General features: G+C 34.5%; 2 protein-coding genes across 6 annotated transcripts; both read right to left on the minus strand.

The window, feature by feature from the left end:
* Positions 1-1484: 1484 nt before the first annotated feature.
* LOC130968974 (uncharacterized) lies at positions 1485-6255 on the minus strand. 4 transcript variants are annotated; one of them, XM_057894510.1, is made up of 8 exons: positions 6006-6251; positions 5631-5713; positions 4861-5116; positions 4386-4516; positions 3851-3947; positions 3057-3584; positions 2186-2523; positions 1485-1787 (listed from the first exon to the last, which is right to left on the minus strand). In XM_057894510.1, exons 3-8 carry the CDS (start codon positions 5027-5029, stop codon positions 1629-1631), a joined length of 1422 nt encoding a protein of 473 aa, XP_057750493.1. In that variant the 5' UTR covers positions 5030-5116; positions 5631-5713; positions 6006-6251; the 3' UTR covers positions 1485-1628. The 4 variants fall into 4 exon arrangements, with proteins under 4 accessions (XP_057750493.1, XP_057750491.1, XP_057750492.1 ...); XM_057894508.1 differs by having other exon boundaries at positions 4861-5121; XM_057894509.1 differs by lacking the exon at positions 5631-5713 and having other exon boundaries at positions 4861-5121; positions 6006-6255.
* A 1826-nt stretch (positions 6256-8081) lies between these two features.
* Positions 8082-13299, minus strand: LOC130968973 (protein MEI2-like 3). Of its 2 annotated transcripts, none has more exons than XM_057894507.1 (13): positions 12965-13299; positions 12134-12184; positions 11895-12038; positions 11375-11799; positions 10965-11123; positions 10759-10875; positions 10525-10676; positions 10213-10304; positions 9076-10057; positions 8900-8984; positions 8756-8824; positions 8502-8681; positions 8082-8418 (listed from the first exon to the last, which is right to left on the minus strand). In XM_057894507.1, exons 2-13 carry the CDS (start codon positions 12162-12164, stop codon positions 8374-8376), a joined length of 2481 nt encoding a protein of 826 aa, XP_057750490.1. In that variant the 5' UTR covers positions 12165-12184; positions 12965-13299; the 3' UTR covers positions 8082-8373. The 2 variants fall into 2 exon arrangements, with proteins under 2 accessions (XP_057750490.1, XP_057750489.1); XM_057894506.1 differs by having other exon boundaries at positions 11895-12041.
* Positions 13300-14515: the final 1216 nt, after the last annotated feature.

Genomic DNA, 14515 nt, shown 5'->3' on the forward strand with positions numbered 1-14515 from the left:
TCCTGGAAACCTAATAAAATAATTAATGTTGTATGTATGTAGACTTCCAACCAATACCTGATAGACGACCAAAATACTCAATTAAGATAAAGGACAAAACAGGTATGTGGATTTATTCCACAATTGATGTATAAATGTTTTAGGTCTACCAATGTACCAATGTAAAACTCCGAGTCATGGTTACAGTTCTGCAATGCAGAAGTCAGACAGATATATACAGTGAACAGGAGGAAATTGTGTAACATTAATGTGATAAAACAAATATTTTTCACAAGTAATGAAACTATGGTAACTACCGAATAGGAGAGTGCCCGTTCTTTGATAGGCAAGTTCCTTAATGGCATCTTTGTCAACCTGCTGGCTGAAAAGGATAAATACCTTGGCCAAAATGAAAACTAAAGCTCTCTAAAGCACATGGGGTCTAAAACATCAAGATTTTAACTAACTTCTCATGTCACAAAATCCACCAAATATAATGATAACATCATTAATAAGTTACAAATAAGATTTTCAATAGGTTAGCATTTGTTGCAATTCCATTAGAAGATGCAAGTTAAACAGCTAGAAGAACACCTTTAAAACAGAACATCAGTTGAGGCTTGAGCACCAATAAATAAATAAATAAATAAATAAATAATCCTATCCCAAGTAAAGGTTGACAGGAAATCATTAAAGGAGTCCTGCTACTTTCAGCTGATAGGACGTTGATGCATATGTCATATTTGGGCAACATTTGGGGTATGTGTTTCAAAACTATTCACTATGCATTTCAAATGTTGGTTGAAACATGTTACTATTCAATCTTAAGCTAGCAGTGGTATGTTCAATGGCAATGCCAATAAATTTATCATATCCTCTATTTAATTTATTTTATTTTCTCACAGAAATAGTAAAATTTTACCAATCAAGTTATTTGTTGAACTTAACTTCTTTCTTCTTTTATTTTTTTATGTTTTATTTTTTGGTTTTTTCAACTTTTTGTTCCTAGACACTATATACAGCATCAATGATCCATGATAACTAACTACACACATACAACCTAGTGCACGAGACTCCCAAGGGCAGATGCACACAGTACACAGCCTTACCCCAACAAGCAGAGGTTGATTTCAATCCTATATGAGCATATACAGCAAAGAAATTATTGGAAGCTGAATCAACATATTTTATATAACAAATACCAAGTAAAACTAACTATGGAGTTGATTCTATTTCAATTAACACATAAAATTGATTGCCAGACTGCCAGTTCACATGGAAAGCAAAAGATGAAATTATATAACCTCACAAACTATATTTTCATAATATGATAGCATTTCATATACACCCCCTGCAGCACAATACCAACCTCAACTGTACAAGGACTAGGGAAAGAGAGGAAGTGGAGAGAAAGAGAGATGGTTGCTGCAACTGCCTTTCAGGATAAACAGAGCACTCTGGACTTGCCAACTGAGACAGAATAAGGGAGCCAATCGTGGACACAATAGGATAACCAATAGTTTATTGCATAGGTTAATTCATATTAAGAACTCAAATGAAAAGGAGAATTTAGAACCTACTTAGAGGGCTTTTTCCTAAATCTATGTTTAAAAAATGACAAAAGCTGCCAACTTTGGTCAATAATATACTTATTCTTTGTTACCAAATCTCTGTGCAATGATAGGACGGACATCATCTGCATCAGCCAGAGTCTCCAGAAAGGGGAGTAATGACATTAGTGCACAATCCAATGGATCATCAAACCAACTCTTAATAGGAATACCATTGTTCACTTGCAACCGGAAAACCTGAAGTGTGCAATAAAAGAGCAAGGATTAGTATCGTAAAAGAAAATCCAAGAAATTCTCCCTTGGCCTCAAGGCAGCCTTAAGGTGGAACCTACTTTTTTTTTTTTAATTTCAACTGATTATTGTTAAGGTTAACTGCTAATCTACTAAAAGCTTATGGATTCCCTAAAATAATGTTGGGAAGCTTCTATACCAAGTCTTGTACATATTTATGAGAATCCCCTAATATACAGTGTTAGTCAGAAATATATGAAAATCCCAGAGAAGGGAGATAGGTGAGTGACACATAAAAGTAACTTCAAGGGAAAGAATTTGGAACTTGAACAGAAAATATAAACTGCTTAAATTAGAGAGGTTAAAGAAAAAGAACCACCAAAAGAAAGTGGCAGGGTCAGTACCTGAGGGGAATTATCAACTATGACAACTTTAGCAAGATCAACACCTAATACAGTCAGATCCTTAGTGTAATTTCCATCTGAAAAAATGCATGATTCTCTATATACTCGACGTGAAATAAGTCTTCCTTCAGGATCCAATATATCAAGCAATTGTTTGGCATATATGCTTTGGCTGGCAGTAAAAATTACAACTTCAAACATCTCTGACACTCTCTCCAAGAACGTGCAGAGATTAGGCCTCTTTCTTACATATACCGTGTGCTCCTTCATATTGAAGAAGACAGTAAATGTGAAATCAGCATCATCACAGTGTTCTAGAGTAGAATGAACAAGTGTCTCTGCACAAAAGCAAGCATGTGTGGTTAAGATTCATTGGATTACTGCTGCAAATGCTCCAGAAATGATATTCTAGACCCCAAAAAAAAAAAACAAAAACAAAAAACTGAACTATGATGAATGAAACTCAACTTCCTTGAGATATTCAAAGACTACTCAAACTACGTGAATTTTGAGCAATTACTCTCATCTAGTTTAGCTGTCTTGTTCAATATTTGGTGTCTACAAGTTGAAGGCATACTATGAAATTATGCCTACAGCCAAGCACTCTGGTACAAGGCATACTATGAAACATTTTAACTCTTAAAACTTCTGCCCTAAAATCATGCTTTAGCACATCAATAATCTTTGTAAGCTCTATATGCACTGACAACTTAGTTGGTATAATAATTGATATAAAATTGTAAGACAAAGTAGTATGACAAAGTAGATTGGAGCTTTGATAAAAATGGAATTTTAAGCTCATGAACTCATTTAATGCCATAATGAATATGTGTACTATTAACAATCACCATAAAACATGTTTAATTCTTACCGTCTAAATCAAGCGCTAGTGTCACTGACTTTCTTCTCTGAGATGATCTTGGTATCTGGGTGGGCAGATCATTGGACTCTGCATCCGATAGTTCTGGTAAATTCTTTATGAACAATTGTGGATCAAACCACTCTGTCTTATCCAAGTAGTCTTTAACATCAGAATCCTGATTGCAAGATCTTATCTGACACAATGCTGAATACAAGCTAGCATTTTCCTGAACTGTGATGGATTCTTTATAGGATACATCAGAAGTACTGCCAATTTTAATATCATCTTCAAGAGCAGGCAGGATCATGTACTGATCAGATGCATCAAGCATAGGTGGCTCAGACGATCTATAATCAGACAAGGAGTTGATCTCACAGATATCATGATCAAAAGAATCTCTGTCAAGGGGTAAGCTTGTGATGATCATATCAGAAATGCTGAAGTCTGATACATCCAATGTTTCATAACCACAAATGATTCTTTTATCATCACTTTCATCATCTCTCACTGCAGACATGCCAGTACCACCAATGCTCCCTAGTAGAGTTCAGTCAACAGAACACACATATAAGCACTAAGCAATATGATATTTGGTGCAGGAATTTCAATCCAGAAGGCATAAGCTTCAACACACACACACGCACTAACACGGAGTCATTTAGCTTTGTAATTAAACTACACTATAAATCTCAATGATTTAAACAAATTTCATGTCAAGTGGGACAGTGAAATGCTTTTATACTTCTACCCCTTTCTTTTTTAATGTAACTAGTCTGTGTGTGAGTGAGAGGGAATTTCCATACCTGCATCTTCATCAAAATGTTGAGAATTGACTTCAATGGGCTCAAACGCAGTAGAAAAAATTGCTTCCATGTTTGCTGCACAGGGATTGATTGGTTCCTATTTAAAAAAAAAGGTGAATTCTGTCAATGGTGTGCTGTGGGGAAGTTCAAAGGTAAGGAGAGTAAGATTGACTATAGAGAAGTTTCTCATTTTCCTCTCTATTATGAAAATTTTCAAGTGTCATCTGTAACTAGCTCCAACGTGATATCAAACTCAAAATCAACACCTTTTTTTGTACTAAGGCAATAGATCATGGAAGTAAGAAGCCAAATGCTATTCCTCCTCGTTTACTTCCATTACTCAGCCTTGAATGTTGCAAAAAGAGGTAGAATGAATTTACTAGGTGCAGCCAAGTGTTAACAATGGGTCAATCTAGAGAAAGAGACTACTCTATTTTTTGCAGAGCTTAGCTATATTGAGCATTGCAATAACCACCAAGAAAAAGTAAATTACCCCAAAGTAAAGTTAAATAAAATCAAACTCCACCATTCTTACCAGGGAAGAGGAATCAAGAGAAAATGACTGCAGCAGCTGAGACTCAGATTTTTCTTTAGTTAGAATTTCCTTTTTATCAATAAATTCACCACTTGCAATGTCCTTGGGGGATACCAGTGTCACCGAGGAAACTATTTAAGAACAGTAAACAACCATCAAATTGTAGAAATTTAAATACATCTTAGCATAAATTTAACCACAAACCCATAAAATATGGAATAGTGTAAAATATCGTTACAACACATATATAGAAGTATATCTAAAGCATAAAAACGGAAGTTCCAAAATATCTCGAGCTTTTATAAGATTCACACGAAATCTCAATATCCACTACGTAGGTATTTCCATATGTTAACAGAATAGAAAAGAAAAACAAAAAGAACATGATGGGAAGTGTTGGCAGTTGGCACAAATCACGATAGTGATTCCGGGACAGAAAATAGGATGAACTCCAACTTAAAGTTAAGCTGCTTACCATCTAAGAAATTTTGGATAGTTGTGTCTATTCCAGCAACTTCAGCAGAAATAATGACTTTGGAGCATGTCTTTTTGGAAATTACTTTTGATTTTGAACAGACGTGAATATCCTTGGTTTCTGTTAAACAAGTCGTGCTTACTTCACTCTTCATATTTACAGATGGCATTTGATATGTGCTCGAGACAAACACTGCATTCTGGTTTTGGGCACATATGGAGAACAATATTCCTCTAGAAACTCAAACCAGCAGGGGCTGTCCTGCAGACAGAGAGAGGAAAATTGACATATGTTACATAGAGGTTAAGGGGAAAAGCAGATTTTTTACCAAAATTGAAGTTATATCTTTAAGCAAGCAATATTTCTTCATATCTATCAAATCAATAAACTTTTTGAAACACTTCCCCAAAAGAACAACAATAAAGAAGACCGGAGACTAATAAGAGACACAGAAGTGACTAAAACTATCTTTAATCAACTCCTATATTTATACACAACAAAAACAAAACAAAATGTTAGCACTTATTTGAAGAAGAAAAAAAAGAAGCACATCTCAAAAGCAATAAAGAAATTTCATATGAATATAAATTCTTGCTGATTAGCAAAGAAACTTGGCTTAGCTAAAAGGATACCCAAGTCATTATCAAGATTATAGACAGAGGGCAAAATAGATAAATTTCAACTTGAACATAATAAATCAACCTAAACATCCACAAAGACAATTATATATCCCAGAATTAGGCACAGAGAAGACGATGAATCTTACCCACCTGAACTAAAACCCGTGATTGTACCCCAAAGACCCAAACTTTATCTAGTTCGAAGCTCGTACTCCCGAGTCAACCATACAAATCTACGCCATCCAAGAATTCCAAAATTAAGCAAATAGACGTCGTCTTGACGCAGTGCGAATTGAAAAGAAAAAAGATCAAAACCAGAAAAATTACACTAAAAAAGATAATTCCTTTAGTTTTTTTTTTAATCTTTTTTAAAGAAAGAAGTAACTTTCAAAAAAGAAAACTGTTATAGTTAAGCAGTTGTATAACGAACAAGGAAACACAAAGTCCAAGGATAACAGAAAAAAAAAGGTCAGAACAAAAGAAGATGAATAGAGTGAGAATTATGATAATTCGAGAGAGATTAACCTTAAATTAGAGCTGAATGAATGGAATTGAACCCTATAAGGGGAGAAAGAAAAAGAAGGAAGACCCCTCACAAAGCCCTTCTCTTCTCTTCTTCTTTTCTTCTCTTGTATCTCTCTCTACAAGTTGTGTTTCTCTCTCCTAAAAGAAGAAAAGAAAAGAAAAGCGAAGGGGAGGGGTTTGTTGTTGTAGTCAGCGCACACAAACAAAAACACAAATACAGAGAGAGAGAGAGAGCGCACACAAAAACGAAAACGCAAGTGAATGTGTTGTGTGCGTTGTTGATGTTAGCTTCCATTGGGGGCTTCGGACGGCTCCGATGGGATCTGCGGCAACCGCTTTCACCCACTCGTTGTGTGACACGTGTACTCCCTACCAGCTCAGCCTCACACACTGACACGTGCTGCTTCCTCGAAAGAGAGAAAGTCTCTGTGGTTCTGTGAGTGTGTGCGTGACGTATGCTGTTGGCGGGCGTTTGCCTTATATTCACGCGCTAAGTGGCGCGTATCAATCACCATGCTCCACGGATAAATGAAGAGCAGAGAGAGGTAGCTTGTGGTTTAAGTAGCTTCCAGTATTCTAATTAGCACTTTTTTGCAATATTTTTTGTATTTTTTTTTTAGTAAGACAGTTATAGGAAAGGCCTATAATTTGGGGATTTGGAGAGAAAAAAAATCCCTATAATTTAGGAAATAATGTATTTATACATTTTATTTTTAAAATAAATAAATTAAATCTAATATTTATATATACACGTATTTTTTACATATATATTTTAATATAAAAATATTAAATAATTAAAAAATATTTATAATATTATTTAATTTATTTAAAATATAAATTAATATAATATAATTTATTATAATTTAAAGTATATTATTTTATTTTATTTTTTAATGTATTAAATTTACATTATAAGAATTGCAGAAACTCTCATATATTATGTACTGGTTCAATATTGAGATCACCACTCTCATCTGACTACAAAATTTAGATATTGAAGTGAGATGTGTGATATGCTTTAATATTATAATTTTGAGTATTTTTTAAAATTGTAAGATGTACACAAATTAGACTCTTCAATTTATGTTTAAAAAATTTTAAAAATTTAAACCAACTCAAATCGGACTCTCTTATTTATATTTAAAAAAATTTAAAAATTTAGAATACACAAATGGAGTTGTGTATCCCAATTTTTAAACACACTCTTCGATTTGTGTACCAAAATATCAAATTGTCTGATTTTTTATACCTCTTACAAATTGATGGTCTAATTTTAATTTCTGACAGTCTAATTTTAACTTCTGACACTATAGCTGCAAAAAAAGCCCTTCTCACTTCCATAGCTAAATTAAAAAGTGCTCTCATATATGACCTCTTAATGTTTGAACTTACTTCAAAATTTAAATAGATATAATTTAAATTATAAAATTTAAAATTTAAATTGAATGTAATTTAATTTTTAAAAGAATAATAATTAAAAATTAAAAATATAAAATTTAAATTTCAGATGGATATAAATTATAAATTATATAACACAATTCGAATAATAAGGATTAGATTAAAAAAAATTCAAAGTGATACTACACAAATTACAGTTATTTGAATCAAATAAAATCAGATTAAAAAATAAAACAAAATTAATTTAATTCAAATCACAATAAATTATATTAATATTATCTTTTAAATTTAAATCGATCCAAATCATATTACAAATATCATTTCTTTTAGCAATTTCATTTGATATCTCATCTTTTAGGTATACACTATACACATATGTCTTTTAAAATAGTCACCAAAAAAAATGTCTTTTAAAATGTAAACATGGTTATGACAAATCTCTGATACTTATCTTATTTACTCGATAAATAAGATCTGAGTATACATATAAGATAAAATATGAAATTAATCTCTGTTGCTTGACATTTTTTTTGGTGTCTATCTTGACAAATTTATAAATATAATTTTTTCTCTTTAATAAAAAAGTGATAATAGGTAACTGAGATAAAAAAAAAAAAAAGGAAAAATGACTTCAAACTTCTAAAAAGAAAACAAAATAAAATAAATTATAAATGGCATTATCCAAACAACAGAGCAATCCAGAGTCAAATATACAAGTAATGTAGAAAATGTATATGCATTTTAATGCTGATACACTAATCCTCTATACAACTTGGTTGGCTTGTTCCATCAACTAGTCAATTCTAAATTTACCATATCAACATTTTAATAAACCACCTAAATATTCAACTCTTTAATCCTTTGTTACCTCCTGTCCAAATCAATCAACCAAAATGCTCAGAGCTTTTTTCTTTTGAAAGCTTCCTGGCAAAATAAATAAATATACATGCAACTCTACATCTGGCAAATGTTATTTTGTCTCCGAGGTCGAATCACTTGTATGATCTTGTATGATCTAGAAACACACAGTAGTTAGGACATTATTTTACAAGTAAATCTTTGTATGATCCTCCAAGCATCAATGATAGATATTGTTACCTTATCACCACCTTCAGGATCCTGTGAATGGAAGACGACTGGGCGGCACCGCTCATCTTCGTTCATCAGACTTGAATTCTGGAAATGGTTCACCAATGCAGCCTTTCCTTGGATTCGTGCATATGCCAGGGAAGCAACTTTTTCACTATTAAACTTCTCCCACTTCTTCCCATTAAATGTCTGCAAAATCAGACACATTCGTTATAATCAAACACATTAGCTACAATGAGAAATATGCACAAAAAACTAATAACCTCATAGAATGGAATAATGTGTGATGCCGACAGCATGTTGATAAATGCGTATCCCACATTGCATTTATTCTGAAATCAAAAGGGGAAAAGGATTAACTAAGCTTCACTGGTTTAAATGGAGACTATAGAAAATGCGCGCTCTACCTTAAAGTCGATTGGTAGATAGAAAAAGTCATAGGTACCCTTGTGCTTTTCATCAATAGCAGCTAATAACATTTTTGAGGTGTATCTGCAGGTCATCAACAACAAAGTATGATCCTTCAACGAAAAGAATAAAGTCATCATTGATAACTAAACATCCTTGTAAAAGTTAGCCATACTTATTTGGGATGTTTTTTATCATTAAGGTAGTCCTTCTGTCTTCACTGTTTTTAATCCTATCCAAGTCAAGATGAAATTGCTTCTTGCTGCTATCAGCTTGGCCCCCATTGTTCTCTATGCGCCTATTCCGCCCAGGGTCCACGAAACCAAACACTGAAGTAGTAGTAGTAGTAGTAGTAGTAGTAGTAGGTGGCAATCCTGGGTATGGACCATTACCTGAAAACACAAGACTAAGTCTGGGAGATGATCTCATTCCAATGTTTGGCGAACCATGTTCAGACATATTTCTTGGTATAGTGATGCCGGCATTAACAGATTCACCCATATTAACCATGTAATTCCCCTTACTGTGACCCAGACCTATGCCTCCATAACCAACATGGTTCACGAACGACGTTTCAGGTGACTTCGAAAGGACTCCAAAGTTTCTCTCAAAAGGAAAACCTGATGGAGCAGAGCCAACATGATTATGGTGACGATTCTGGGACAAACCAATAAAAGAACTCTCTTGAGCAGGGTTTTGGAAGGCATGGCTATTTCCATTTGCTGTAAATGAATGCCTCACAGATGGTGTTGGCCAAGCTGAAGGTTTGATGTCCTGTGAGTACAAGTTCGGACTTCCCCATAAAAATTGTGACCCTGACAAGGTTTCCACCGAGGATCCATTTGAAGGAGATGAACCAAAAGAAGACAAAGCTCCACTATATGGGATGAATTTTGGTTCTGGAAGAGAATGAGATTGAAATGTCTCTCCATGCGATGAATTACTACTAGCAAATATATGCTCTGCATGCTGACTCCCTGCTAAATCTTTCCCAATAGCTACACCCTTCATGGCATTGGATAGTGGAGGGTGCAAAACAGAAGCTAATCCAGGTAAATGGTTTCCTATTGATGGACTCATGATCCCAGAACCAGGAGAATCGCTTATAGTTTGAAATGAGTTATTTTCAACAGTGCTGTTGAACCGCAACCAGTAACCTGTTATAAACCACGATTGTGTCATGTCAAAAATAATAAGAACAAAAAGCTTAAATAATAAAAGTAATAATAATAACAATCAATAGTGTAAATCAAAGCGGTGGTGGCCAGAGACACCAACATCATGAAGGATATTCAATAGCTTAGAAACCTACCGGGTGGAGAATTGGCCACAGGTGAACCCATCTGATGTCGGAAACTTAGCTTTTCATCATGATCAAGCTCTTGATTTGTTTGAAGCACTAAACTGAAAGGTATAAGCTAATATCATTTATCTATTCATGCATCAATAAAAGATGCTAGAAAAAAAAATATATACATAAGCATATTACTTGTGCTACTCTATTCAATGGTAAAATTGTTCAAGTTAGATGACTTCATGAATCTTTTCTTAAATTAACAATGGATGCAAATCAGTCCAAAGATCAAGATAAAGAAACTCAAAATATAATTAACAGTGAAATTACTTTCGACGAGTTCCGCCAGGCCGGCTAAGCTCCACCTTTATTCGCCTCCCAGCTATGTTACTCCTGTTTAATGATTTTAGTGCTGCTTCTGCAGCCCTCACATCATAAAATTCAATAAACTTGTGATGGCCTTTTTGAGACGTTTCCCGTATCTGCAGTTATTTTAGGTCATTATGTGATATTCAAAAAATATATGACAAGGGTGTAAACAGATAAAGAAGGATAAATTGTCACCTCTTTGACCTCCCCATATGCCCCAAATATTGTACGGAGGTCCTCATTCGAAACAGATGGGTCCAAATTGAAAACTACCAAGGTTCCTTGGTTGATGTCCTTGTCAGATGGATTATCCTGGGATCAAAATGAAAAAAGAATAAGATGGGCAGAGGCATTCAATCAATAAATTGATAAACCAGAGAACTTTGGAGCTGCTCAGGAACCTTTGGTATTGAGAAGTGAATGTCAAGTTTCCGGCGTCGTAAAGGTTTGTTTTGTAATGCGTGCATGGCTGTTCGAGCAGCACGGATGTCATAATAGGATACCATAACAAACCCACGATGTTTACATGCAGTATATAGAGTCCTAATGTGACCATATTGCTGATATAAAAAACAGAATTAATAATTTGTATAGCACATGTAATGGTAATTAAATAATCATGTACTGTTTTAATCTAAATATGTTTTTTAAATTTCCAAAATCTGCATGTCTTGTTCCACATAATTTTTTTCCTAAACAGTGACATGCCAAGATAGAGCAGAGAAGATGGTGAATTAAGAGAACTAACAAGTTGTATAATGAAAGATATGAAAGTTATTGGAAGAGAGTTCATGTTAATTTTTTAAATGACCTCGAAAAGAGCTCTCAACTCTGAATCCTCCACATTATTATTAATATTTCGAACAAATAATGTCCGAGAAGGATGCTCTCCATATGGATGTTCTCCAGCAACAATCCCCACACCATTAAGAAAAGAATTATAGGGCAAACCATTGGCAGCATGACCATCAGAGAAGCTTAATTTTGACAGACCCACATTAAGACTTTCCTGAGGATCAGCTTCCAGTTCCATACCTCCACCACTACCAAAAACATCATACTCCTCCAAATCCTCAAGAGAGTTTGGCAAACCACTTAGGTCAAAATCAGCTAAAAGGTCCTCCTCATCATCTGGAAGCATGGTTCCTATCACACAAGTATCAGCATCCTCAAGTAAACCATTCCCATCTACATCTTGATGGGACTTTTTAAAGCCATCAGCACCGCTTAAGTTCACTAGAGGTTAATGAAAAAACCGGTCAACTAATTATATTTAAAAAAAAAGTGCTAACAGATTAAAAAACAGCTAGAGCTAATCAATCAACACTTACAATTTTCATGTAACGGAACAGGCAATGACCTAGAAAAGAAGCCAGTATGAGATGAAACATGGTATAGATCAGATCTAGATAAATCCTCCCATGCACCTTGTTGCACTTCTTTAGGTGTATTTTCTGATGGAATCTTGGTTGGACCTACTAGCAATACCGAAACATCATTCAATTTGATATGGCAAGGCATCTTGATAACCAAAATAGGAAAAAGTAATAAAATATGTTTGAAATCTTACCAGGATAAGAATGGTCTACAGACTCCTTCATTGCAAGTTTGCAACACCCTTCTGCCTCATTCATGGATAAGAATATGTAAGTATTTTTGCTTTTGCTATCAACAGATACAGTGCAAGTAAATTATTACTATTAAACAACTCACAAAACTGCCAATTATACCGGCATTTTGAAATACTAAGAAAATCTTCATCTATACACATAATAAGCCTCTGGCAATATTTTCATCTACGGTTTTCTCTTTTAAGTTCAGGAAAAGTAAATCAATGCAGATATTTCCCTAAATAAGGCAAATAAAAAATGTGTCCATGCATCGCATAAAAGTGAAACTGACAAATCAAGCCTATATTCTCCGTTAGTACAAATCAACATATCCAACACTGCAAGCACTTGAAAATAATAAATCAACCTGCCACACAGTTTTTACTCATTTACATTTGAAGAAGAGAAAAAAAGAATAATATACTAACCATATTAACGATAACAATGATAATAACGGTTGCCCGGGGGGGGGGGGGGGGGGGGGGGGGGAGGGAAAGAAAAACAATAAACCAATACTAGCAATTGAGAAACTTGAGAATACCATAACTGCAAAAATCCCAGAAAAGAAAGTTGAGTGATCAACCACCATAACTGCTGCACTCAATGATACTCTCAAAGCAGAGAAATTCCACCAAGAAAAAATGAAAATAAAATAAATAATTCCTGATCAACTTGATCAAACCCAGAAAACAAAACACTAAAAGGCTCAAACTTTGGCATTGCGAAATTCATAAACAGTGAAATCAAAGGAAGCCCAATTTAAGTCAAGTACTAGTAACAAAAAAAGTTACCTTTTTTTTTCCTTCTTGAAGGAGGCAACTGCAGGGACACAAAGAACTTGGTGGGTTGGGACCAAAAAGGCAAATAATTTGGTTATGTTAATGTAACTGAATGGGGAGAAGCCACTTGTAATCAGAAGAAGAAGAAACAAAGCAACCAACAACACAGTTTTGGCACTTTTGGGGACGGTGGCAGAATGGGGAAGAGAGAGCGAGTTGCAGAGGAAGATCGTGCTGATGATGATTGGGCCACACCGCTGAATAAAAAGGAGCAGACAATGATTGTGTGTGTGTGTGTGTGAGAGAGAGAGAGAGAGAGAGAGAGAGAATTCACATTTGGATTCAGGATAAAGATAAGGTCAGGGTAATACTTAATACTACTATATTATATAGTACTAATCTCATTAATCATATCCAAATTCATATCAAGCGGATTTAATGGAATTCATTATGGTATATATCCAGGAGCTACACTCAAAAATGACTTCTAAAATTTTAAAGCATAGCTTAAATTATTTATTTTTTTATCATTAAAAAGATAACTTAATTCGTCTCAAACCTTTTTCAAAATGTCGTCTTCAATTAGATTACTCTCTTTTTTCTTCCGATTAATTTATTACTTTTTTAATTTGTGAATTTAATTTATGTGCATATATAATAGCACTCTCCACAAAATTGAAGTCCCGTGGACTATAATGGAAATTGCAATCATGTCTTAACTTGAGCCCATTTCTCACACCTCCTCCAACTTATTCACAAAAAATCCTCAATTTTCTAGCATGTTAGAGTAATGGTCATACAACATATGATTTACTTTTAATTCATCTAGTTGAACTTGTTGAATATGTTAAATCAAGTTTTAACAATGAAATTTTAGTGTTTTTTATTGATCTTTAATATAAACTTCCAAAAATCTTCACTTAAATACTTTTTTTATTATATTTTAATCATATTCATAAATCAATCAATAATACAATTAATGGAAATGATATCAATAAATTAACTATTAAAAATTAATATAAAATATTAGTATACTTGAAAAAAAAAAAGAGAAATTATCTGTTGGCTATTATTGTAGCGGTTAAATCAAATAATACAGTGCAGACAGCAACACCCATAGACGATAAACAATAACAACCACACACAGTTCAAGCACTCACCGACGAACGGAAACGCGGCAAAATATGAGCAGCTGAGGCAAGCAGAGATGGAGGATAGAGATGATTTTGGCAAGCAAATAAGGCGTTGGATAGGGTGCTAGTGGACGATGACGACACGCTACAGGAACTAGGAAGCACAACTCGAGGCCTCGAAAAGCACGATTAGTCGATCACATACGTAGGAGAGAGCGCGACACGCAAGCACACGACGCAGAGGATTTGGCGAGAGGTGGGGCGATGACAGCGAGCATGCGTTGGCGGTGAACGGAGTGGGACGAGTCGCTAAGGTGATCTCTGATGGTGTGATGGTGTTTGGGGTTGAGTAGTGAGCTCCCAGCCATTTGTGAAATACTGAGAGTGCAAAAAATCAGGGTGTCGGGAATGTGCTTTAGAACTAGTGAGA

The sequence above is a fragment of the Arachis stenosperma genome, chromosome 3, assembly GCF_014773155.1.
Source record: "Arachis stenosperma cultivar V10309 chromosome 3, arast.V10309.gnm1.PFL2, whole genome shotgun sequence".
Taxonomy (NCBI): Eukaryota; Viridiplantae; Streptophyta; class Magnoliopsida; order Fabales; family Fabaceae; genus Arachis; species Arachis stenosperma.

Bases quoted from the DNA above. Each gene is read 5' to 3' on its own strand.
- LOC130968974 (XM_057894509.1), bottom strand. From the start codon at position 5,029: ATGCCATCTGTAAATATGAAGAGTGAAGTAAGCACGACTTGTTTAACA. The intron at 3,948-4,385 runs GTAAGAATGGTG...TTTTTTAAATAG, and splicing joins CTCTTGATTCCTCTTCCCTG to GAACCAATCAATCCCTGTGC. The intron at 2,524-3,056 runs GTAAGAATTAAA...GCTTTTGTGCAG, and splicing joins ACTAGCGCTTGATTTAGACG to AGACACTTGTTCATTCTACT.
- LOC130968973 (XM_057894506.1), bottom strand. From the start codon at position 12,164: ATGAAGGAGTCTGTAGACCATTCTTATCCTG. The intron at 11,800-11,894 runs GTAAGTGTTGAT...ATTAACCTCTAG, and splicing joins TGTTCCGTTACATGAAAATT to TGAACTTAAGCGGTGCTGAT. The intron at 10,677-10,758 runs GTGACAATTTAT...AAATAACTGCAG, and splicing joins CATATGGGGAGGTCAAAGAG to ATACGGGAAACGTCTCAAAA.